The sequence below is a fragment of the Pelodiscus sinensis genome, unplaced genomic scaffold (assembly GCF_049634645.1).
Source record: "Pelodiscus sinensis isolate JC-2024 unplaced genomic scaffold, ASM4963464v1 ctg131, whole genome shotgun sequence".
Lineage (NCBI taxonomy): Eukaryota > Metazoa > Chordata > Testudines > Trionychidae > Pelodiscus > Pelodiscus sinensis.
Genome location: NW_027465961.1, coordinates 65212 through 79678, shown reverse-complemented (window position 1 = coordinate 79678; position 14467 = coordinate 65212). Strand labels below are relative to the sequence as shown.

The 14467-nt window shown below is 50.6% G+C and overlaps 2 protein-coding genes and 1 long non-coding RNA gene across 3 annotated transcripts in view; 2 read left to right on the top strand and 1 right to left on the bottom strand.

The window, feature by feature from the left end:
• The window catches only part of PRRT3 (proline rich transmembrane protein 3), a 131442-nt gene that overhangs the window by 95394 nt on the left and 21581 nt on the right, over window positions 1-14467 (top strand).
• On the top strand, window positions 1693-13336 carry IHO1 (interactor of HORMAD1 1). Its single transcript, XM_075917363.1, has 2 exons — window positions 1693-1808; window positions 10836-13336. The coding sequence occupies exon 2, from the start codon at window positions 10842-10844 to the stop codon at window positions 12147-12149; it is 1308 nt and encodes a 435-aa protein (XP_075773478.1). The 5' UTR covers window positions 1693-1808; window positions 10836-10841; the 3' UTR covers window positions 12150-13336.
• LOC142825364 (uncharacterized) overlaps window positions 9068-14467 on the bottom strand; it is a 20934-nt gene continuing 15534 nt past the window's right edge. The window contains exon 3 of the long non-coding RNA XR_012899760.1: window positions 9068-9152. This is a non-coding gene — a long non-coding RNA (uncharacterized LOC142825364). The remainder of the gene's footprint in view (window positions 9153-14467) is intronic.

Here is a 14467-nt window from a genome sequence, read left to right as displayed (position 1 = left end):
TAATTTGATTCTCTCTGTTACAGGAAGAGAGGCCTGGAAAACTTTTTAACCCTTACAGCAGTTTTCTTTAGAGAGTTTTGATTTTTGCACAGTCCCCCCTTTAGACACAATTGGAGTTATTGGATTTTCCCCACACTGGCATGGCGTGGGAAGCAGCAGAGCATGGGTCGCTGGGTAATATCTCTAATGTGTTGGAAAGTGGGGCCTCCATCTGCTCTGGTTACAGAGCTTTCCTTGCTCAGGCTGCAGACGCACGTGGGAAAGACTGATCTGCTCTAAGCTGGCTACCAAGAGTTCACTGCAGATGAGTCGATAATACAGCTTAGAACGGAACGGAGCTGGGCACTCTTTGCCTGGCTGTCTATATCCCTGGGTGCTTTAACTGGCGCCCTGTGTCAGACAGACGCTGTGAGCATAGCTTAGCAGGGTTTAAAGGCGCTCTGAGGGTAATGGAGACATAAGAGAGGGTAAAAATAAAGTTTTGGAGATACAAGTCTTTGTGCTACATGATAGAGGCCAGACACTAACTGAGAAGTGAGGAAGAAACATTCCCTATGGCCCTCTATTAAATAGCTGTCTGTTACAGGGTTTCCTGAATTGTCCTCAGAACCAGGTCATAGGGGCTGGGAAGCTGCTGCACCACACACTTGAAGGGGTTCCTGTTACAAACAGGGTTGCAGTTTGGTTCAGTACTTCTCAGCATGCCCACTGTAAAAGTGGCTCCAGCAACCCTGTGAAGAAGGTGGGCCTCCTGAGCACCAGCAGGTGGGAGATTGGACAGACAGACCCCTGGGCTGCCCTGGATGTTTGTCTAGCCTGTAGGTTTTGTATGTTGCTTAACTACGCCTGACTGGATTTAACTGGTGTGGTGCCAGAAGAAGGGGAGAAACGATGCCCCTACTTTATACAGAGTACCGAATTACCGCTGCCACCTCAGCCCACCTCTGGCACTCCAGTAACAGACCTCTGGTGGCAGTAGACTGTTTGAGACCAGCGAGCTCAGGAGCTATGCTGGGAAGGCTTTTCAAAGCATTCAGATAGGGCATGAAAAGAAGGAAGGCAGGGAAAGATGAGCAGCAGAGAGAGGCAGGCCTCCTGCTATGTGCCGCCTTGGAGCTCTGCTACATCTAGAAGCAAGTGCCTGAAAGAAGTCTGCATCTTTCTCCGTTTCAGCCCAGGGCTTGGGGCAGAAGAGCTGTTTAGTTTGGAATTCGTTGGAGCTCTGAGAAGCTTTTCTTTAGCCCTTCTCCTGCCCATTTTGTCTCCCTGCAACTTTTCCCTGATGGCTCAGAAGGCAGGCACCCTTGGAACGGCTTTCTCAGGCCATATGCTCTGTATCCCCGAGGAGACTTTAGGGAGCTCTGAGGCCTGGCCCGTAAATCAAACACCTCCTCTGCAATGTGACACAAAGTGCACGTTAGCCAGCTAGACGCACAGCACTTGCACACAACCCTCAGGTCTCAAAAGCGGCAAGCCCAAGGTGATTGTGTGGCCTGCTAGCTCGAAGAGGATAGGGCTTTTCGGCTGCACGCCTAGGTTGCTTTGGCATGTATTAGGCATTAGCAAAACTGGTGACAATTATTGTGGGTGGGGGAGGCTGCTGTGTTCCCTGGCGTGGTGTCCCAGAAGATGCCAGCTGGCCAGTCCTACAACTGTTAAACCCCGGGGAAGAACCAAGCACTGATGCCTTGATTTCCCTGTTAGTGCATGGGGCTGCTCAGGCCCACTACGGAGCAGTGCTGAGTGCACTCGCCGACAGAAGCCACGTGGAGCAGAGATCCCTGGAGGTGGAAAGGAGACTTACAGCTGTGAGTTCAGACATTGCTCCCTTGCGCTGATCTGCGTCCTGAATCTCCCCGGGTGCTTCACAAGTAGGAGCTGGCAGCTTACAAGTTACCCTTGTTGCAGAGGGAGCTATTGAAATGCTAACTAGGCTAACGCTGCCCTCTAGTCAGAGTGCCTTGGGCTGCCGCGAGGGGTCCCAGGGCTGGTCATGCTCTTTGGTTCACTAGGCTAGCAGGTGCCACTCGTAGGCGGAAGCACAACGTGCCCTCATCCTGGTGGGGGCCCCATTGGCCCATGCTGGAGAGAAAGCAGTGCCCGAGAAGGGCCTTGTTCTTCGAGTGATGTCCCCAAGGTGCTCCACTGCTGGTATCGGGCTCATCCCAGTGCCACGGATCAGAGACTTTCAGAGCAGTGTCCAGTTGGGCTGCACGAGCAGTGAGCGGCATTCCCGCCTTTGAAGTTAGCGGACGCAGCCTGATTCCCCTCGGTTCTTTCTTTGCCGCCCTCAGCTATGGACAGAGCTCCCACCCTCTCCTCAGCGCGCTATACAAAACTAAGATGAGCTGTTTATTTAGATAGATAGTGTAGACTTACCCATTAATTCTGTTCCTCTTAATACAGTTTACATTTAAAAACAGACTGTTTTTTCTCCTTCAGATTGTTTATAGCTTAGTTAGCTTAACAGTGTACTGCCACGCACCAGCAAGCTGTGGCGAACTACAAACCAAACAAAACAAAACTCCCAATACGGAGACACAGACAGCTCTCTACTCATAACTATGGTCACAAGCGGCATAGTCCGCCACTGGGAGAGATGCCGGGCTCTCCTAAAGCCAAAAGATGTGAGAAATGCCGGAACTGTATGCCAGCCACTGATGGCCACAGCAAATGCATGCGTTCTTTGGGGGACACGCATGTACAGCAACACCGTGTCCATTGTCGCAGGCTGTCAGCAAACACTCACAAGGAAAGAGAGTTCACAGCCCGCATGCTGTCCACTGACAAAGCCCTAGCCTCCCTCCCCCCCTCCTCGCATAGTTCTGAAAGGGGCAATAAGGGCTCGGGCGCAACATCCCCTCAGGGAACCTCACAAGCCCTTCATCTCAGAAAGCGTGCTCAAATACCAAGCCCTCACCAGCCTGCTCCTTCCCGTCACAAACGCGTAAGGGGGGTGAACCGGGCACCTTAGGCATAGGAAGATCTCGAGCCTCCTCACTAACAGGCTCCAAAGCGTGCTCTAAACAGGCTGCGAAACCAGCTCCCCAGCCACCAAAATGGGCACCTGCTAAGGGCCCTGGTTTAACAGAGGCACCACCAGAACCTGTGATGCCACCAGAACAGGCGATATTCCCAGTGCAGTGCGAGCCCCCAGCACAGTTTTCACCTTGGCCACCAAGAAATGACAGGGCTAGTTCTCACTGCCCTTCCATGCCTTGCACTAACCCCAGACCTCCCAGGGTATCAGCTGCACCCAGGCCTCCACCGCAGGCACTGGCAGACTCAGCAGCGAGGCACAAATCATCAACCCACCACCATTTCCCAATGCCCAAAACACAAGCTCTACCACTAAATGACAGGAGAACTAGGACCAGATCTCCAGCCGAGTCCTCGGCCCGACACCACTCGCGCTCCCCATTACCAATGAGAGGCTCTCCACCCTCACCTGCTCTATCACCTCCCAGGCTATGTCTACACTGCAAATCTTTTTCTGATTTACTGTCAAAAGAGGCTTTCTCAACATTTGGCATGTTGTGGGAAAAGTCCTCTTTCGACACATCCCTTCTTCCTTCTAAAACAAGGTTTACAGGGATGGCGAAAAAGCGTGTCTGCTTTTTCAATTTTTTTCCCAAAAAAGTGGATGTGTTCTTTCGACACAGCATTGCTTTTCCGGGGTACCATCCTCACAAACAGGGAGGAACTAGTAGGGGAAGTAGAGGTGGGTGGCAACCTGGGAAGCAGTGATCATGAGATGGTAGATTTCAGGGTCCTGACCAAAGGAAGAAAGGACAGTAGCAAAATACACACCTTGGACTTCAGAAAAACAGACTTTGACTCCCCCCAAGAACTGATGGGCAGGATCCCCTGGGATGCTAACATGAAGGGGAAAGGAGTCCAGGAGAGCTGGCAGTATTTTAAAGAAGCCTTATTAAAGGCACAGGAAAACACTATCCCAATGCGCAGTAAGAAAAGCAAATATAGTAGGCAACCAGATTGGCTTACTGGGGAAATCCTTGGTGAGCTTACATTCAAAAAGGAAGCTTATAAGAAGTGGAAACTTGGCCAGATGACTAGGGAGGAGTATAAATAAATTGCTCAAGAATGCAGGGGAGTTATCAGGAAGGTGAAAGCACAATTAGAATTGCAGCTAGCAAGGGATGTGAAGGGTAACAAGAAAGGTTTCTACAGGCATGTTAGCAATAAGAGGGTGATCAGAGAGGGTGTGGGGATGTTACTGGATGAGGGAGGTAACCTAGTGACAGATGATGTGGGAAAAGCTGAAGTACTCAATGCTTTCTTTGCCTCTGTCTTCACAGACAAGTTCAGCTCCCAGACTGCTGCACTAGGCAATGTAGTATGGGAAGGAGGTGGGCAGCCCTCAGTGGAGAAAGAACAGGTTAGGAACTATTTAGAAAAGAGTAGACAGATGTACACAAATCCATGGGTCCGGATTTAGTGCATCCGAGGGTACTGAGGGAGTAGGCAAATATAATTGCGGAGCCTTTGGCCATTATCTTTGAAAACTCATGGAGATTGGGAGAGATCCCAGATGATTGGAAAAAGGCAAGTGTAGTGCCCATCTTTAAAAAAGGGAAGAACAATTCAGGGAACTACAGACCAGTCAGCCTTACCTCAGTCCCCGGAAAAATCATGGAGGGGGATCCTCAAGGAATCCATTTTGAAGCACTTGGAAGAGGGGAAAGTGATCCAGAATAGTCAACATGGATTCACCAAGGGCAAGTCATGCCTGACAAATCTGATTAGCTTCTATGATGAGGTAACTGGCTCTGTGGATATGGGAAAGTCAATGGATGTGATATGCCTTGACTTTAGCAAAGCTTTTGATACGGTCTCCCACAATATTCTTGCCAGTAAGTTAAGGAAGTATAGACTGGATAAATGGACTGTGAGGTGGATAGAAAGCTGGTTAGATTGTTGGGCCCAACAGGTAGTGATCAATGGCTCAATGTCTGGTTGGCGGTCAGTTTCAAGTGGAGTGCCCCAAGGATCGGTTCTAGTGCCAGTTTTGTTCAACATCTTTATTAATGACTGGGATGAGGGGATGGATTGCACCCTGAGCAAGTTTACGGATGACATTTGCAAGGAGAGGTATATACATTGGAGGACAGGGATAGGGTCCAGGGTCCTAGACAGATTAGAGGATTGGGCCAAAAGAAATCTTATGAGGTTCAACATGGACAAGTGCAGGGTCCTGCACTTGGAATGGAAGAATCCTAAGCATTGTTACAGGCTGGGGACCAACTGGCTCAGTAGCAGTTCTGCAGAAAAGGACCTGGGGATTACAGTGGATGAGAAGCTAGATATGAATCAATAATGTGCCCTTGTAGCCTGCTAATGGCATATTGGGGAGCATTAGGAGGAGCATTGCCAGCAGATCTAGAGAAGTGATTATTCCCCTTTATTTGGCACAGGTGAGGCCACATCTGGAGTATTGCGTCCAGTTCTGGAACCCCCTCTCCCCACTATAGAAAGGATGTGGATGCATTGGAGAGGGTCCAGCAGAGGGCAAGCAAAATGATTAGGGGGCTGGAGCATTTGACCTGTGAGGAGAGGCCGAGGGATTTGGGCTTGTTTAGTCTGCAGAAGAGAGGAGCGAGGGGGGATTTGATAGCAGCCTTCAACTTCCTGAAGGAAGGTTCCAAAGAGGATGGAAAGAGGCTATTGTCAATAGGTATGGATGGCAGAACAAGGAGTAATGGTCTCAAGTTACAGTGGGGGAGGTCTAGGTTGGATATTAGGACAAACTATTTCCCTATGCGGGTGGGGAAGCACTGGGATGGGTTCCCTAGGGAGGAGGTAGAGTCTCCATTCCTGGAGGTTTTTAAGTCCCGGCTTGACAAAGCCCTGACTGGGATGATTTAGTTGGGTTGGTCCTGCTTTGGGCAGGGGACTGGACTCAATGACCTCTTGAGGTCTCTTGCAGCCCTAGGATTCTATGATTCTATGAAAAGCGCTGCAATCTAGACATAGCCTCAGTGCCTACCACAGGGATACAAGGAGTATGTTCTCCTCATAGCACTCCTCCCCAGACAGAGCATATGCATCATATGGGGCATACAGGCTATTGCATTATCAATATCCCCCGTGGCACCCTGATTGGTAGTATTATTCCTAGCTTAATAGCCGATGGTCCCCCTGTTGTTATGGGGCACCACGACACACCTCCACTGCACCTCCTACAGCTTTATACACTCAGATCCATCGCATTCCCCCTCTGAGGGCACAGATTTTGAGGAAGGATGCATTGAGGATGGTCCAACAATCAGACATGCCACCAAACGATAACTCCTCCTCCGCTCCTGATGGAACAGTTATTCCAAATGACCCAACACCTACTGATGACTTAAAACAATTCCAGGACTTATTCAAAAGTGGCTGAAAGTCAGAAGGTCGTGTTAGCAGAAGGTGCAGGAAAAACACCACAGGCTTTTAAAGAACCTTCAGCCCTCTACAAAATCCAAACTGAATGTGTTTAGGAGGAAAATGTACTCTCCAACCCTTCAACTTTGCATAGCTAACTACACAGCCCTACTCACTAATCATGACTTCAATAACTATGCAAAACTAACAGAGCTCATGCAATATCTCACAGATGACGAGACCTATTCTCAAAGCCATCATTAAAGAGGGATATACTAAATTCCATACAGTTCTACAAATGGCCCTCGACACTGAGGCAAGAGCTACAGCAGTGTCCGTAGCAATGAGATGTTCATCTTGGCTGCAAGCAGCAGGAGTTCCTAAGGATCTCTAGGCCAAGGTAGAGGACTTACCATATGATAAGGCCAAACTGTTCACTGCAAAGACAGACGAAGCCTTGCATTTCAGCAAAGTCTCATGCGCTACCTTACGCACATTGGGGATGTATACCACCCCTACTGAAGGTAGCAATACACACCCTCCCAAAGACACAGGGATACAACCTTTGGCAGGCAGCAGCAGTATCGCTCATTTGAACAAAACTACTTCTGACTGCAAAACCAACACAGAAGAGCCCCAAACACCCGCTCTTCCATGACTCAGGTCCCTAGATAGCATGTTTGAGAATTTGGTTGAGGGTCTGCCCAACCTCCCCTCCACACCAGTGCCAAGCGAGTCTAACATCTTCCACTACCACTTGCATCCTTTTTACAACCAATGGGCAGCAATCACCACAGATCGGTGGGTTCTAGAAATCATCAGCTGTGGATATTCTATCCCTTTCATAGTGATCCGCGCAATCTCCCCACTCTCTCCCTCCCTCTTCAGGGACCCCTCTCACAAAATATAGCTCTGCCAAGAAGTTCAACACCTTCTCAATGTAGGAGCCGTAGAACGAGTCCCCAAACAATATGAAGGGAGAGGTTTTTACTCAAACTACTTTCTCACCGAAAAGAGAACAGGGGGTTGGAGGCCTATCTTAGACCTCCGTCAATTAAACAAATCCTTTGCAAGCAGCATTTCAAAATGGTTACACTCACCACGATCATTCCAGCCCTGGAACCCTCAACCTCCAAGATGCATATTTCCACATCATGATACATCCTGTGCACAGATGTTTCCTACGCTTCACAGTAGCCTCAGACCATTTTCAGGACAGAGCCCTTCCGTTCAGACTCTCCTGTGCCCCCAGAGTCTTCTCTAAGATCATGGCGGTTGCAGCACCGCATCTGAGATGGAAAGGCATCACAGTATTCCCTTATTTGAACGATTGCCTCATCCCAGGTCCCTCCCAACAAACTATGAGGGACACGATCAGATTCACAAAGGCCTTCCTTCAGTCTCTAGGCTTCATTATCAACGACCAGAAGTCCACACCACACCCCACACAATCCCTAGAGTTGATAGGGGCTCGCATAGATTCCACAACAGCACATGCCTATCTGCCCAAACACTGAACTGACAATATAAGAAGCCTGGTCACAATCATAACCACTAGCCCAATCGTCCCCATCCTAACTTGTTTCAAACTCATGGGGCATATGGCAGCCACCACATATGTTGTCCTACATGCCAGACTGCGCTTTCAGTGTTTCCAACACTGGATTTCCTCAATCTATACACCAACCAGCCACTACATCCACAGACATGTTTCGCCTCCTCCGAAAGTCCTTACCTACTTACAGTGGTAGACCAGGCAAAGAACCTCTGCAGTGGGGTGCCCTTCCACCGAGATCAACCATCCGAACAAATCACTATGGACACCTCACTGATAGGTTGGGGTGCACACTTCCAACAATAATATGCGTAAGGAAAGTGGTCCAAAGACAAATCCAGACTCCACATCAACCTGCTCGAGCTTCGAGCAGTTCACAATGCCTGGAAGTACTTCCTTCCACACATTCAGGGATCTTCAATGCGTATCCTCACCAACAATATGACCACAGTGTTCTACATCAACTGCCAATTGATGGGGTGGGATGGAAGATCCCCTTCGCTATGTGCAGAGGCAATCCAGCTCTGGAACTGGTGTATCCGCCACAACATAACCATCACGGCGGCATACTTACCTGGGGACAAGAATACCATGGCCGATGCCCTCAGTCGCCACTTTCTCACAGAACGCGAATGGGAACTGCACGGTCAGATCACCCATGATCTATTCCAACGCTGGGATCGACAGAAGATAGACCTCTGCAACCAGCCAAAATTCCAAATGCCCCCAATACTCTTTGAGAGCAGACATAGGACACAGCTCCTTGGGAGACACAATGCTCCTCCCATGGAATACTCACCTGATATATGCCTTTCCTCCTATCCCTTTCATCCCCAGAGTTCTCTGGAAGATAGACAGACAGGGCCCATGTGATTCTAATAGCCCCAGTGTGGTGTTGACAGACATGGTTCTCATGTGTTTATCAACTGTGTCTGCGACCTCCCTGCCTGCTTCCAACCCACCCGGACCTCCTCTCCCAGAACAAGAGCACGATACTTCATCCCCAGCTGCAAACACTGCACCTGACGGCATGGTACCTATCTGGTTCTCGGAAGTGGAGCGACAGTGCTCGCAACAAGTAAGAACTGTCCTACTCCATTGCTGGAGACAAGCAACACACAAGACTTACCTGCACAAATGGCAATGGTGCACCCAGAAGGGAGTCCAGCCATCTATAGCTCCGCTCCATTTGGTCCTGGAATACATCATGCACCTGAAACAACATTTATCCCTCTCATCACTCCAAGCTCACCTGGCCATGATCACAGCCTTCCACCACCCCTCCATTGATGGATTGTCTATATTTACCTACCCCATTCTTTAAAAGATTTTGGAAGGACCTACAGAACCTTCACCCACCACGTAAACTCCTACCTCCCACATGGGACCTAGGACTGGTCCTCTACTCACTCACAAAGCCACCCTTTGAGCTAATGGCAACTTCATCACTTACCTTCCTCACCACGAAAACTTTGTTCCTCCTGGCAATCATGTCTGCAAGGAGGGCTAGCGATCCTGCAACTCTCACAGCCTTGCCTCCATACATGACCTCTCACAAGCATAAAGTTATTCTACGGCTCCACCCCTCCTTCTTACCCAAAGTTGGTTCCAAATTCTATATCAATGAACCGATTGTCCTTCTTACCTTCGACCCAAAACCACCCTGCTCCAGGGAAGAAGCCATATTGCACACTCTAGATGTGAGAAGAGCCATTGCCTTCTATCTAGCAGAACTCAGCCCTTTTGACTATCCTAGAGATTGCTGGTATCCCTAGCCGAAAGGTCCAAGGGAAAACCACTTTCTTCCCAGCGCATATCAGAACTGATAACACCTTGCATTACCACCTGCTGCTCACTCCAGAATACAGTAGTACTGACAACTCCAAAGGCCCATTCCACCAGAGTGACGATGACATCAACTGCCTTCCTTGGGAGTCCCACTCCACGAAATATGTTGAGCAGCCAGATGGTCATCCAGTCATACCTTAATGAAGCACTACGCAATTCCACCATGCTTGACAACATACTGCAGTAGCCATTGTGGCCCTTTCCGCAGCCTGTAACAATTAGCCAAAGCCCACCATCAGCTCAGTGGGCACTGCTACACAGTCACCGAGAGTGGAACACCCACGGGGACATCACTAGAAGGAGAAAGAGAAGTTACTCTGTGCAGTAACGATTGTTCTTTGAGATGTGTGTCCCCATGGGTGCTCCACGACCCGCCCTTCTCCCCGCTTCTTCGGCATTAGTAATCTGCCAGGAGAGCGTCAAAGAGGAAATGGGGGAATCAGGCAGTGCGTGCTAACTTCAAAGGCAGGAACACCGCTCGCTGATCGCACAGCCTGCCTGAACACTGTTCTGAAAGTCTCCGATCCGTGGCGCCGGGACGAGCCCAATACCAGCAGTGGAACACCCCCAGGGACATCACCATTGGTACTGCACAGAGTGAATAACTCTCTTTCCTGACAGGCTGGAGCCTGCTGATGCAGTATGTCCCTGATAAAGAGGGGTGGGGATGTTTCTCATGGAAAGTTAGTGCTGCACCGTCAGTGAGAGGGGAAGAGAATTGTAGGAAGCCAACTCTGACTGGTCAGAAAGGTGCAGACTGACATTTCAGACTTGGGCTGTCTAGTTGGAGCAGGATTCCCAGAGGGCCCCTCAGTATATGTGTGGGGCAGGCAATTAGCCACAGGAAGAAGTGGCATGTTGTCTTCATGAGGCTAGGGACCCCCCAAAGAAATGTTATCACTGGCTCAACACTGAAATATCCAGGCTTCTGGTCCAGGGGTTGATGTGAAAGTGATGTGGGCCACCTAAGATGGGTTTGGGGGGTTGAATGTTACTGCTGGAGTTTCCAGTGGCCTAATACTTCTACTCTGCTAACTACTTTCCCCAGAAAGACATGGAGCTGTCAGATGTGAAATCCAATTTACAGTCACTGAAGGAGAGTCTGGAACTGCTCACGTCTCAGCAGAATAAGCAGCATCAGAATCTGTGTGAACAGTTAAATCACCTGCCATTGCCCAGCATCTTAGAGGAACTGCAGACATTGATTTCTGCTTCCCGATTCCCCAGGTGCAGGAAGGATAACGCATCCCAGACCTCTCCAGACACACTGCAGGGCCACTGTGTACTCGGTCCAGAGGAAACATGCTGTCAGTGCCATCCAGCCAGGAGGCTCCAGAGAACAGGTTGGTTTCAGACTCAGCTGCACACCATGCCGATGGCAAACAGCCGTGGCGAATCCCCTAGGAAGACTCACACAGCTACAGGTGACACACACAGAGGTGCTTTGAACACAGCTGCTGGAAGCGGGGCAAATCTCACTACTGTAGCTTTGCGAGGCAAAGAAAATGTAATGACACAAGAGCTGGAGTCTGCATTAGCAAAACAACCCTCTGCTAACAGCCCGGCACCTGCCTGCTGCTCCAACCCTGGCATGTCTGGGGGTAGTCACGGGAGCCATTGGCTGCGCCCACAAGAAATACCTCCCACCACACCACTGAGGAAGGCAGTCAGGAAAGACTCTAAGCGAGTCAAGCCTATGACTCCTTCACCACAAAATCAGAGCCAACTTTGCCACCCTCCAGCACAAAGCCGCAAAGCCTTTGCCACAGACAACAAGACACATATCACAGTTGTAGGAAACATGCCACAAAAAGAAAAGTTCAAAAACCCCTGCCGGAGTAAAATACCGGCAAGGAAAAGAATGTACATTACCAAGAGAAAAGGAGACCTTCCCAAGTGTCCTGACAGGGGTCCGAAGAAGAAGATGACCAGCAGGCGGATGGAGTTGGAGGATTCTCGACAAAATGACTCTCCCCCAATTACAGTTACAGTTACACCCTATTCAGAGAACTCCATCCTGGGGTCTTCAGTTCCCAAGCAACAGAAGCTAAGTAGGGTCCCACCCAGGCAGAAAGAAAGCACCTTGCCCATGCTTCACTCCCGTGAGAACAGGCGAGGGCCTGCAGCCGAGAGAAGAGGGATCCCGGGACACCAGAGGAGACTGGATATTTGCAATACCCAACGTACTCTCTCTTTCTGGGAGGGCTCACCCTGGGAGAGTGACCTGAATGGTGAAAACCACATGACCTGGTTCAGTGTCCCAAGCCCCATGGCTTCAGACAAGGCAGGTCTTTCTGCTGCCCCGGCCCAGCACACGACTCCATTTTGCTCCTTAGTTTTTGATAGTGATTATTCCGATTGACGTTTTCCATTTACCTTCCCAAAGCACAGCACACGTGTGGCTAGTTTGGTCTCCATTTTTCTGTTTGATCTCTCGAGTTCTGTCACTCGTTACCCATTGCCCCTTGGAGCCCTGTCGGGAGGGATATGTCCTCCCCATCCTTCTGGCAGCCCATCTGGCAATAGAGCTAAGCTGTCCTTGGCAAGCTGTCTGCATTGCGAATGGGAATATGCCGCCGTATTCTGTCCAGACCCGAGGTCTGGGGCAAGGATTCCCACCTGCTCTTTATTATTTGCATGTTTTTGTGTTTCCCGGCTCTTAGCAGCAATGCCACTGGTTTCCAGTTGTTCTCATCTTTGCTTAGCAGAAGGGGCTCTGTGATTTTCACTAGTGAGAACACAGTTAGCAGGCAGCGGGGCAGAGACACTGCCGTGTCTATTGTTACTATGTGTAGAAATGGAGTCTGGTTTAAACATTTCAAGGCCTGTAATGCAGTGGCTGGGGCTGGGGCCTTTAATTCCAGTTTTTCACTCTTTCTTTATAGAGGGGTTCAGATGGCTGAGGGCCCAAATCTTGGTCCCACTGAAATGAATAGGAATTCTTAGGGTGGACTTGACACAGATAAGCTTAGCCTCAAGCCCTTTGCCTTGTTCTGGGTAAATGTACCATTTGTATGAAAAATAGAACCCTAATCTCACTGTGTTTACCAGTCAGAGCATTTCCTCTCCTTTCCGGAGCTTGCTCTGCTCTTATTCCGGTCTCCTGTGTCCTCGTCGGCACCTCGCAGCTCATCGAGAACATCACCTTTCGTCTCTCTAGGCGGGTGTCAGGGCCTCACAGAACAGCCTAGCACAGTGGAACTCAGCGCACAAGATACCAAGAAGGACCCTTGGTTCTGCCTCTTTCCTTTGAAAAGGCTGAAGTATTTGGATGAGCAGTGATCTCCAGTTCAGGGGGACCATGGGGATCCCTAGCTCTGACCTCCTGTGTAGCACAGGCCACAGAATGGCACCCAGAGAGCCCTGCATCAGGCCCTGAGCTTGAGAGAGCTAGAGCAGTGGGTCTAGAAAGACAGCCAGCCTCCAGTGGAGGGTGTGGTAACTGCACTCTGACAGGGAAAACTTGGGTGTTTAGGAAAGGGGTCTGCTGGCGTGAATCCAAACGGCCTCATTCTGCCATTCCAAAATAAAACTCTTGCTGGATTCTCATGGTTATCTCCTTGCAGTGATTTCAGGGGCGAGGCTCTGGGGCTTGAATGTATGGAGGGCAGCAGGTGCTGGTTAGCTGGCTTGTCTCCTGCAGATGGTGTACTTGGCATAATTAGTCTGATGCAGCTAACAAGGAGGAGTAACAACCTGTATAAGTCTGTAATATCGGTCTGGGAGCAGCCTCTGAGGCCCCGCGTGTCACAGGTGACGGGGCCCAGAGAGTAAGCAAGTCTCCAGGAGGGTGAGCAGCAGTGGTGGGAAGGCATACCTCGCGCTCAGCGCACGCAGGCTCTGGGAAGGGCTCCACCTTGCTACACCAGCTCAGTCTTTCCTGGGGCATCAGCTGCCCCACCAGTCCGGGGCTCAGGCCTATGGTCAGGCTGAGCCAACAATAAACACACCAAGCCCTCACACAGGGCTGGCGACAGCAGTCCAGGGGCTCAAGTCTATGATGGGCTGAGCCAACTGTCACTAGGCCCAGGCCCTGGTTCAGGGTGGGGCAGCAAACAAACAGCTGAGTCTCCTAGCTCTGGCAGAGAGCCGACCAGCCCAGATGGTTGGCCTGGAACAGCAGAGCGGGGAGACTTCCACCCTTGGGCCCTAACTGGCAGCTCCGTCAGCTCCTGGGTCCACAGGGATCCTCCCCGCAATACGCTCACCAGTCACAGGCTGCTAGTCAACCAGACTGCGGTCGGCTATTCCTGGGCTACATCCACATTCCCAGCCCCCCAGGCATCCCTGACTCCACGGCAGAATTGGCAGTTCTTCCAGGTCATAGTCTATCTGCAGGCCCAGAGGTGCTGGCCAGTCCTCAGTCTCTTTAAGTCCACATTCGCCTCCCAGGTGGGAAGTGCAGTGCAGGCATTTGACTGGGCTCCTGAGCCAGCCTTTTATACTACTAGCCCCGCCTCCTGACTTCTGGTCAGCTGATCGGATGGGGCCAGGCTCCACCCACCAGAGCTCTGGGAGGGGCTTCTCCCACTCCAGATCAGTGGGCAGCCACTCTGTCCCACTACACACTCCCCCCTAAAGTCAGCTCTTGATTTCCAGGGCAGTCCCCTTGATCCGCTCCCCGGCGGGACAGATAGCCCGCATCGGTATTCTCCATCCCCTGCTGGTGTTGGCTGAGGA

What these genes read in the sequence shown, in the direction of transcription:
- IHO1 (XM_075917363.1), top strand. Translation starts at nt 10,842, where the DNA reads ATGGAGCTGTCAGATGTGAAATCCAATTTACAGTCACTGAAGGAGAGT.